We start from the raw sequence: 10,649 nt of genomic DNA on the forward strand, positions 1-10,649 counted from the left end.
TTTATTATGTATACAACATTCTGCCTCGATGTATACCCGCACGCCAGAGGAGGGCACCAGATCTCAGTACAGATGGTTGTGAGCCACCATGTGGTTGCTAGGAATTGAACTCAGGACCTCTGGAAAGCAGCCAGTGCTCTTAACCTCTGAGCCATCTCTCTAGCCCCAAAAAGACCTTACTTAATATATATAAAGCCCTAGGTTGACTCCTAGAACCTAAAGTGGGGATATATATGGTCTTTCTCCCCACTAATCTATTTTAAAAATCTTTTCCTTTGCGGGGGTGGGTATCTCTCCTGATTCTAGATTCTGCTCGACACACCTGGCATCATCAGTCCTGTTAAACAGAAGAGGTATTACTTATGGGAACAGATGTGGGGAAGGTGGGGTGATAAAGAGGAGGGCATATTCCTTCCTAGGAGCTACAGGTTTTCCCTGTTACACCCATTCCTCATAAGAGTACGACCTTCCTGACCGATAAAGGTTTATCTTTTAGGCACCATCTGGAGCTGTCTTTGTTGGAAGACCCATGGAAGAGCATGGAATCTGCTGATCTTGGTTAGACTCTAAAAATCTGAAACCCTGTTTACAGAGCCTTTTATTCCTGAGAGTTTGGGAGCTTGGGGTCTGGCCAGAACCTATAGCCTGGAACTTGTTGTGGGTCAGGATGAAGGTCATGGTCTAGTTTGTCTCCCTGCTGCCTTCTAGTTGTAGTTCTTGTGGATGTGTCAGACAAGTGGACCAGGAGCCAGCTGAGCCCCCAGGTGCTGCAGTGTTTGACCCGCTTCTCTCAGGTTCCCAGCATCCTGGTCTTGAACAAGGTGAGTACTGCCCATCTGAAGAAGAGTCTCTCCATGATCTCATCTCACTCACCATGTACTCTGCTCACCCCCATCTACAGGTAGATTGCTTGAAGCAGAAGTCAGTTCTCCTGGAGCTGACAGCAGCCCTCACTGAAGGTGTGGTCAATGGCAAGAAGCTCAACATCAAGCAGGCGGCACACCTTGGCACCCCCTGCCCCAGCCCTGCAACTAGGGACCCCAATACTCACTCAGTGAGAAACCCTCAGAGAATTGGCTGGCCCTACTTCCAGGAGATCTTCATGTTATCAGCACTAAACAACAAGGATGTGAACACACTAAAGGTTAGTTAGCCTTGCCCATAGCCCATCTCTGCCATGGAAAGATAGGCCTCACCCAGCCCTGCCTGACTGTAAACTAAGATCCTGTCTTTTAAAAGACAAAACAAAAACCTGGCTGTGGTAATTTATACTTGTAATCCCAGCACTCCGGAGGACAAGGCAAGAGGATCTCAGGAGTTCAAGGTCATTTTCAACTACACAGTAAATTCAAGAGGCACTTCAGTTACAATGAGACCCTATCTCAGGAAACCAAAAACAGCCAGCTGTAGTGACATACACCTGTTATCCCCACACTCAGGAGGCAGAAGCAGAAGGATTACTCAGTTTGAGGCCAGCCTGGTCTCCACTGGAGTTATAGGCCAGCCAGGCTACATAAAGAGACCAGAAATGAACAGGAATATATCTCGGTGTAATGGTTGCCTAGTGTATAAGAGGTGCTGATTCGATCTCTAGCACCAAATAAAGTGGACATGGCGGTGCACACCTCTAATTGTAGCATTTAGGACATTTTTAACACTGGAAATTCAAGACAATCCGGAACAAATTAGGATGTACCGGGCCTGCTTGGTCTCCATGAGATCCTGTCTTTTTTAAAAGAGGCATTACAGTCAGTTGTGATAGCTCACTTGAATAGTTCAGGGCTTGTCAGGGTAAAGAAGAATCAAGAGTTTGCTAGCCAGGCTGGGCGGTGGTGTTGCACACCTTTAATCCCAGCACTTGGGAGGCAGAGACAGGTGGATCTCTGAGTTTGAGGCCAGCCTGGTCTACAAAGCGAGTTCCAGTACAGGCTTCAAAGTACAGAGAACCCTGTCTTGGGGGGAAAAAATTGCCAGCCAGCCTTTGCTACTATGTAGCAATTTTTTTTTTTTAATTTTTTAAGACAGGGTTTCTATGTTCTCTGTAGCTTTGGAGCCCGTCCTGGAACTAGCTCTTGTAGACCAAGCTGGCCTTGAACTCACAGAGATCCACCTGCCTCTGCCTCCCAAGTGCTGGGATTAAAGGCATGCACCACCACTGCCCAGCTCTACATAGCAATTTTAAGGTCAGTTTGGGGGCTGCATGAGGACCTGTCAAAAACAAAATGTGCTTGTTTCTCCTAGAAGTATGCATAAATAGGGAAGTACTGAGGGGGTTATGAGCTCACTCTTCCTTTGTACCCACAGCAGTACCTTCTAGCACAGGCCAAGCCAGGACCCTGGGAGTTCCATAGCGGAGTCCTCACTAGCCAGACCCCTGAAGAGATCTGTACCAACAAAATCCGAGAGAAGCTCCTAGAGTACCTGCCTGAGGAGGTGCCCTACAATGTGCAGCAGGTGTGGACGGAATGAAAGGACCCAGGGCCTGTACACCAGGCACACACCTGGAACAGTTGGGTACCATAAGATAAAAATGAGCCTGCCTGACTAGTCATGATGTCTCCTTATACAGAAGACAGTGATATGGGAGGAAGGACCAAGTGGGGAGCTAGTGATCCAGCAGAACCTTCTGGTACCCAAAGAATCTCATATGGTAAGTGAGGACAGGCTCAGAGATGGGGCAGCAGCAGTAACAGCCGAGGGTTCTTTCCCCCACCTGTGAGGCCAGACAACAGAACCAAGTGTCTCTTTTCACCACTTGCAGCGGATCCTGATTGGCCAGAAGGGCCTCTTGATCTCCCAGATTGCACAGGAAGTAGGCCGAGACCTCATGGACATCTTCCTCTGTGATGTTAACATCCGCCTCTCCGTGAAACTTCTCAAATGACCATCCTCTGTTGCTGTTCCCAGGGCCTCCCTGCTCGAGCTTTTGGGAAAGTAACTGACTAGAACTACCCTGTGAAAGGGGGGGCTGCAGGGCTGCTAAGGGCCATGGACACTGGGCTGCTAGCCAGTCTGGACTTGTTGAGTCTGCACAGTGCCTGCCCAACCATGTTTTCCGTTGGAGGAGAGAAGCTGCCTTAGCTCAGTTCTCAGGTAGTTCCTCTGCCTGGGGTCTCAGCTATGTAGGTCTTAGAAGTCTATCCCTGTGGTGTGAATAGGGTCATTCCATTCATCCTGTAGCATCGGACCCAAACCCAAACTCTTGCCCTGTTTCCAGTTGTTGGTAGGAAGAACCTTTCTCTTTGTCCCCAAGTTCCTCACTTTGAAGTTACATAAGGACCTGTGTGTTTCATTTTTTTAATGGTTTATTTATTTCCATTGGTGTGTCTGTGTAAGGCTGTTGGATCCCCTGGAACTGGAAATGTCTATAGACAGTTGTGAACTGCCATGTGGTGGCTGGGAATTGAATCCAGGTCATCTAGAAGAGCAGCCAGTGCTCTCAACTACTGAACCATCTCTTTTCAGCTCCCCCTCCCCACCTTGAGACAGGGTTCTTACTATACAATTCTGGTTGACTATTGCCATGTAGACCAGGCTAACTTTGAACTCACAGAAATCCATCCACCTGTCTTTCCTCCTGAGTGCTGAGATTAAAGGCGTGCGCCACTACTGCTGGCTTCAACCTTTAGTTCTTAAATGAGATAGTCCCAACCACCTGTTCACCCAATTTCTTGATCCTTCCCACCCCATCCTGCTACCCAGACCTGGGTGCTAATAAAGTTAAATGACAAGTGTTCGTATTTTTATCTTTATTTCTTTGAAACAGGGAAGAGAAAAATAGACCCATTCCCCTGCCCCTCATTCTCTTGTCAGCCTGGGGTCTCTTTTTCTTCCAGAAGTCTGCTCCGGGGCATTGAGCTCTTCTTGACACAGTTTCTGGGAGCAGCAAGAGAACCGTTACCATTACTAAACTCAGTAATGGTAACGGTTTCCTCGCCATCCCCAAGTGCCACAGCAGTCAGTAGGCTTGATGGGCTGAGCAGTGAGCCCCGTGGGCTTCAGCATTCTTCTGCCCTCCCAGGCAGACGCTAGAATGGGGTACCCAGACTAGTACATCATCTATACTGTAGTGTCTCATCACAAACTTACAGTATATGATGATATCCCAGCCAAGGCCCTGGAGGAGAGAGCTGTGGGTGTGCAGAGCCAAGGCATTGGGGCAGGATCAGTCAAGGCTGGACCCATACCTCCTTGCTCTTCCACTCCCCTCAGAGATTCTGTAGCCCCGGTAACCCAGGTGGCTAGAGGAAGAAGCTAAGGTCTATTCAGATCTATTAGGGGTGCAGAGTTAGAGCTAGGAGCAATGAGGCGGAGGGTTCCCTCTGGGCAGACCTGTAAGCAGGCTGGCAGCCACTCTGGGGAGTGCTTACCTGAAGCTGGAGCTGCAGTCTGGGGAAGCCTTTGCACAGGGCCAGCCTGTCTTGTCTCTTCAGGCTCTAGTGGCTCTGCTTTTAACCCTCTGGCTCCTCCCCTGGGTGGGGTACTTTTCCCCCGGGTTCTACAAGTCCCTACTTCTTAACTCTTCCCCTGCTGGCTTCATGAAACAAGTTACTAGCTCCTTTCCCTTTTTGTTTAATTTATTGGTTTTTTTTTTTTTTTTAAATGCTGGAGCTGAAATTTAGGGCCTAATGCATACCATCTAAGACCCCCATCACTGGCACTACACTTCCATCCTGCCTCCATTTTTTATATTTTTTAAATTTTTATTTATTAGTTGTTTTTCAAGACAAAGTGTCTCTGTGTAATAGCTCTAGCTGTCCTGGAACTCACACTGTAGACCAGGCTGGCCTAGAACTCACAAAGATCACTTGCCTCTACCTCCTGAATGCTGGGATTACAGGTGTGTGTTCCCACCACCCAGCTGCCCCCATTCTTTGAAATGAGTGACTTTCACCCCCACCCCGTGAAGCTGATTACCTACCCACTTCTAGGAAGTAGAAAAGCCCTCACCCCATCTTCAGGGCTTAGTTGTTTGTTGGAGCCCTGCTGAAAGGCCTTGTTTTCTTCTGGGTTATGGTTGGGAGTGCTCATTGAATCTGTAGGACAGGGAGGGTCCTGGCAGCTGGATCTATATGGAGTCTCTTGAAGCAAGCTCAGTGGAGCCCTCAGCCTAAATTTCCATTCCTAGAATTTGTTCTTTTGCTGAGCTCAGTACGCTGGAAATGGCCAGAGCCAAAGCCTGTTGGCCACACTGTTCTGGCAAGGTCCCTGGGTGAGTGTTACCCTGCTGGGAGACTGAAGAGCACCTGAGGCCCCAGCTCTTGTGGGGGTCCACTCTTTAGAGCCCAAGGCACTTCAAGTGAGAGCCTGGCACTATTTGGGTCTGTCTCCTTGGGGAAGGGGAGATTCCTGGTGAGACACTCTCCATAGCTGAGCCTCTGCTATTTAGACCCTCTTTCTGGGGGGATGTTCTGCCCCCTTTTCTTATCCTAGACAGTCTGGTCTGTTGTCTCCTCTGCAGGTGCAAACTACATTAGAATAGGGTGGGGGTGGGGGTGGAGGAGAGACCTAACCTTTTGGTTTGTTAGAGGTGTTCTGTTTACTGCCACAGCACGGGCTGGTGTTCCACCTCTGCTGTGTGAGCTTCCCTCAGCCAGTTAGCACTGTTCCGGTACAGGGACACCTTCTCTGCCTAGTCATATTTTGTTTCATTTACTTTAATTGTTTAGATACAGTCTTATGTAGGTATGGATGGCAACACTTTTCTTGTTGTTATTGTTCTTTTGTTTGTTTTGAGACAGGGTCTTTGTGTGGCCCTGGCTGGCCTGGAGCTCATTGCTATAACTGTGTAGACCAGGCTGGTCGTGAGCTCACAGAGATCCACCTGCCTCTACCTCCTAGGGTGCTGGGATTAAAGGAATACACCACTACACCCATCTCTTGTTTTTTTTTTTTTTTTTTTTTTTTTTTTTTTTTTTTTGTTGGGGTTTTTTTTTTTTTTTTTTTTTTTTGTTTTGTTTTTTTTTTTTTTTTTTTTTTTTTTTGAGGCAGGGGTCTCATTATGTTGTTCTGACTGGCCTGGAATTCTGTATAGATCTGGCTGACCTGGAACTCAGAGATACGCCAGCTCCGTCTCCTGAGTGTTTGGGTTAAAGGCATGCCTTGCTCTTATTATTATTATTATTATTGAAATACAGTCTCATGTGACCTTAAATCCTATTTATAACTGAGGATGACGTTGAACTTCTGAGCCTCTTGTCTAATTTCTGAGTGCAAGGGCTGCAAGCATTCATCACAATGCCAGGTTTATTCAGTGCTGAGAAATGGACCCAGAACCTTAGCACTGTAACAACTGAACTACATTTCCAATCCTCTACCCCCACTTTTTACTTTCTATTTTGAGTTGCCCAAACTGACATTTAAGCTCACTGTACAGTTCAGGGAAGCCTTCAGTTTTCAGCCCTGCCTCAGCCTCCCAAGTAACTGGAATTACAGGCCTTCGCTTCAGGCTCACTTTGATTAACACAGTGCAGATGTTAGCCTCAGGAGTTCAAATAAGTTAGTACCCAAGGCTGCTCTGCTCCTTCCCACAGATCACAGAGAAGACATCGGAAACCCTGTCTTCCTTCCCTTCCTTTCTGTGTGTCTGAGCCTGTGCTGGGGTTCCCTGTGTAACTTGATCCTGCTCATCCTGCTTCCACCGCTGAATTATAGCAGGCATCCACCTCCATCCCTGACTCCCATGGAATATTCTTGAAAACACTTTGGACCCACTGAGATTGCCCAGCTTTAGCAGTGACAGTCACAGCTCACTGCATCTGGCTCCATAACTTAGGACCTAAATCAGCCTCCAATTCCCCAAATGTAAACCCACTGGCTGCTGCAGTCTGCTCCCCGCTCCTTTGGCTCACTAGCTGTGTGGCTGGTGGCAAGTTGCTCTTCTCTGAGTTCTCGCTGCTGCATGCTCCAGCACACTGTGAGATCTAATGAGAAATGCATAGGTGAGAAAATGTCACCATGTGCTCTAGCTACAGCCATATTGGCTCCTGCCTCCCTGGGACCCCCTCCCAGGGCTCCACCTCTACGTTAGGACCCACAGACCAGCTGAGCTTTACAGAGTGAAGGCTTCCTACATCAGGACCAAGCTTCACGCTGAGGTCCAGTCCCAGGGTGAATTTGAGAGCCATGAGGGGTCCTGGAAGGAGAAGACAGAGCTATCTCTGCCAGCCAGAGATTCTGTGACTGTAGCCTCTGACTATGGGTGGGGGCTTCTGTGATCAGGGTGTGGAACTAGGAGAGAGTCTGCGCCTAGGTGAGATAGCCTGGGCTCCCTGATAAACTAGCCATACTATCGAGGTAGGGGCCTAGCACCTGCTTATCATGCCTGCAGGGCCAGAGCAGGACCTGGAGCCACTTTCCCCACCCAAGTCTGTCTTCTCTGCTGCCTGCTCCTCCATTTCTCTGACTCCCCTTCTGGAAGCCATGTAGTAACTGCTAAGCACGGAGTAGGGAATGCCATGTGAGTCCTTGGGCTGTCCCATTCTTCCAGCTCTGCTTCCGGCCTGAAGCTTGGTGTCGTCCCTGAGGCTGCCGTGAACCAGTCTAGGCCACTCTCCTGACTTCTAGCTCTGACCCCTGCCACCACAGCCTTAAACTCTTTACTCTTGTTTAGACTAAGCTAGGCATGGTGGTGCAGGCTTGTTGCTCCAGCACTCGGGAGGTGGAGGCAGGAGGATCAGAAGCTCAAGGTCATCCTCAGCAACACAGCCAGTTTGAAAGCAGAGTGGGCTGAAAGTACAAGCCAAGCATGGTGGCCTATGCCTATGTTCCAGCACTAGGAAAGCTGAATCGGCAGTCTGCCGCAAGTTCAAAGTCAGAGTGGGATACATAGCTATTTCTAGACCAACCCTGGCTGTATAACAAGACCCTGTCCAAAAACCAGCACAACCGAATTCCTTGGATTATGGTCTGGGGTATAGCTGAGTGATGGAGTATAGTAGTAGCATGTATGTGCCAGGCCTAAAGTACTATCTGTTGCATCCGAAATAAACACAGCAGTTAGACATGGTGGAACATGCCTGTTATCCTACCACTTGCAAGGTGGAAGCAGGAGGAGCAGGAATTCCAGGCCAGCCTAGACTACATGAGACTGTCTCAAAACAACAAAAATCCAAAACCAAAATAGAGGGAATGAAATTAAGAACTGTCAAATCCAGGGCTGGAAAGTCTTAGCAGTTAAAAGTGTGCACTACTCAGGACCCCAGTTCAGTTGCTAGCAATCATGTTAGGTGGGTTATAACTACCTGTCACTCCAGGGGAACCGAATACCTTTGGCTTCTTGGACACGTGTACCCACATGTGCCCATAACTATATAGCAACATGCTCACATATACATAATTAAAAACAGTTTTAAAAATCCACAGGCAAACAAAAGCCTTATTAAATCTGCCAGAATCCTTTCAAATCATGACATTGGAGCAAGTTTTGGTGGTGTATGGAGTGCTTAAAGTTCAGGGCTGGCCAAGCTGAGTGGTGGTGGTGCATGCCTTTAATCCTCTTTAATCCCAGCACTATGGTGGCAGAGGCAGGTGGATCTCTGTGAGTCCATGGCCAGCCTGGTCTATAAGAACTAGTTCCAGGACAGCTAAGGCTGTTACACAAAGAAACCCTGTCTCAAAAAAACTCAAAAATTTCAAGGCTAGCCTAGGTATAGCATGAAATCTGTCTGAAGAAAAAAAAAGCAAACAAATCAACAACAACAAGTCATGAAGCTCAAGTCCCTCGTTTAGATAAGAGGGGAAACCGAGGCCTAAAGAGTGGTGGAAAATCATCTGAAGTCTGGCGTTCCTGCCACCTGAGTGTCAGGAATGTGTGGCCCTAAGCAAGCAGGAAGGTGAGCTAGATCCCCACAGACTCCTAGGAAAGCACACATGCCTGCAGAACTTACATGCGTACATACTCTCCACATGTCCAGACACAACTCGGGCACAACTAAGGAAATACTGCTGGGAGAAGGACTCCCATCTTCCTCTTAATTCCCGAAATTACACAAAGTTAGCAGTGAGTGAGCTGTTTTGTTTTGAAACATTGCAGTTCAAGCCGGACTCAAACTCATGACAATTCTCTTACCTCAACCTCTCCATTGCTGGGATTACAGGCATGAGCCACCATACCTATGCTGGGACTACAGGCGTGAGTCAACATACCTGTGCTGGGATTACAGGCATGAGCCAACATACTCAGCCTTGTTTCATCTTATTTTATTGTTGCTGTTGTTAAGACAGTATTTCTTCCTGTGGCCCAGGTTGTCCTCAAACTTGTGATAAGATTTTAGCCTCAGGCTCTAAGTATATGGGATTACATGTGTGAGCTACCATGTCTGGCTTTCCTGCTGTGTTTTAGACATAAGGGAGTAAAAATAAGAGCCTTGGTGTGGCTCTGGGAACTAGCAAATTGAAAAGAGACACCTGAGGGGCTGTGGTATAGCGAGTGATAGAACGTGTGTACTATGCAGGAGACCCTGTGTTCAGTCTGAGGGGCTGTGGTATAGCGCGGTGGCAGAACACGTGTGTACTATGCAGGAGGCCCTGTGTTCAATCCTTAGCATGAACAAGAAAATAATGAAAAAGATGGAAAAGAACAGATCCTGGAGAAATGGTCCAGCACCCACATCCAGCAGCTCACAACCATCGTAACTCTAGTTCCAGGGATCCCTCTTCTGGCCTTGGGTAGAGGGCACCTGTCCACGTGGTTGGTAAATGACGGAGAAACGTGCCTGTTTATCCCACCTTAGGTCCATCTTGACTTCTCTGTGACACTTCCAACACCCTGGCATTTCTCTCCTGTGCCCATGCTTTGGTTCTGTCCTTCCTGTTGCCCTCAGCACCTGTTTCAGAGTCATAAGATGCCTGGGTATTCACAACCGCTCCATATGGGCTCATGATGGATTTACTTCTGTGGTCCAGGACCCTTCACCGGCCGTATTCCGGGAACACTGAAGAGATGCCATCCCTAGGACAGTGTCCCGAGTCTTCTCATCTCCTTAATATGTTCCCATTTGTCTCCATAAGTAAGCGTCATGTTGGACAATGTCCCCAGATGCTCCTGAAGCCCTTCCAGGGAATAGGGTCTTAGACATGGCTTTCTTCAAAGGCGACTGCACACTGCCAACGTCATAATAGAAAAACTGAGGAGTGAGCACTCAGTTGTGCCTCACAGTAAATCAGTTAAAGATACAGGACTCTGCTCTCCAAGACTGCACATGCATCCTGAGAACTCAGTGGGTCTCATATGATTCTGTGGGGCCATTTAAGTTTCAGGGACAAGAGAATCAGACCTGTTTTACCAGTTAGCAGTAATGGGATCGACTGCATGTAGATTGTTTAATTCGTCTCTCTGTACTGCCCTCTGCTTGCCTGCAAAACAAGGGTGATGCTAATAGCACCCTCACGTTCCTTGGGAAGGTTCAGGGAAAGGTTGTGTGGAAAAGCTCCGAAGGATACTGGGTTCCTGCCTATCTTCCAATTCCATTTCCACAGGCTCCACCTACCCACTGGATCCCTACCACATGGTAGGGAAGCACTCTACAACTGAACTCTACACCCAGCCCCACACCTTCTTCCTTCCTCCCTTTCCTTAAAAAGTTTGTGTGTGTGTGTGTGTGTGTGTGTGTGTGTGTGTGTGTGTGTATTTTGTTTTGAGTAGCCCA

General features: G+C 48.1%; 1 protein-coding gene across 4 annotated transcripts in view; it reads left to right on the top strand.

The window, feature by feature from the left end:
* Eral1 (Era like 12S mitochondrial rRNA chaperone 1) overlaps positions 1-3,736 on the top strand; it is an 8,376-nt gene extending 4,640 nt beyond the window's left edge. For 3 of the 4 annotated variants that reach the window (XM_050128819.1, XM_050128821.1, XM_050128822.1), the window contains 7 exons: positions 307-353; positions 497-558; positions 709-821; positions 902-1,144; positions 2,305-2,454; positions 2,570-2,650; positions 2,762-3,736. In XM_050128819.1, coding sequence (XP_049984776.1) covers positions 307-353; positions 497-558; positions 709-821; positions 902-1,144; positions 2,305-2,454; positions 2,570-2,650; positions 2,762-2,884 — 819 coding nt within the window. In that variant the 3' untranslated portion in view covers positions 2,885-3,736. The remainder of the gene's footprint in view (positions 1-306; positions 354-496; positions 559-708; positions 822-901; positions 1,145-2,304; positions 2,455-2,569; positions 2,651-2,761) is intronic. The other variant, XM_050128820.1, reaches the window with a different exon arrangement.
* The last annotated feature ends 6,913 nt before the right edge of the window (positions 3,737-10,649 follow it).

The sequence above is a fragment of the Alexandromys fortis genome, unplaced genomic scaffold (genome assembly GCF_014885135.2).
Source record: "Alexandromys fortis isolate MF-2015 unplaced genomic scaffold, M_Fortis_MF-2015_v1.1 scaffold_80, whole genome shotgun sequence".
In the NCBI taxonomy this organism is placed as follows: Eukaryota; Metazoa; Chordata; class Mammalia; order Rodentia; family Cricetidae; genus Alexandromys; species Alexandromys fortis.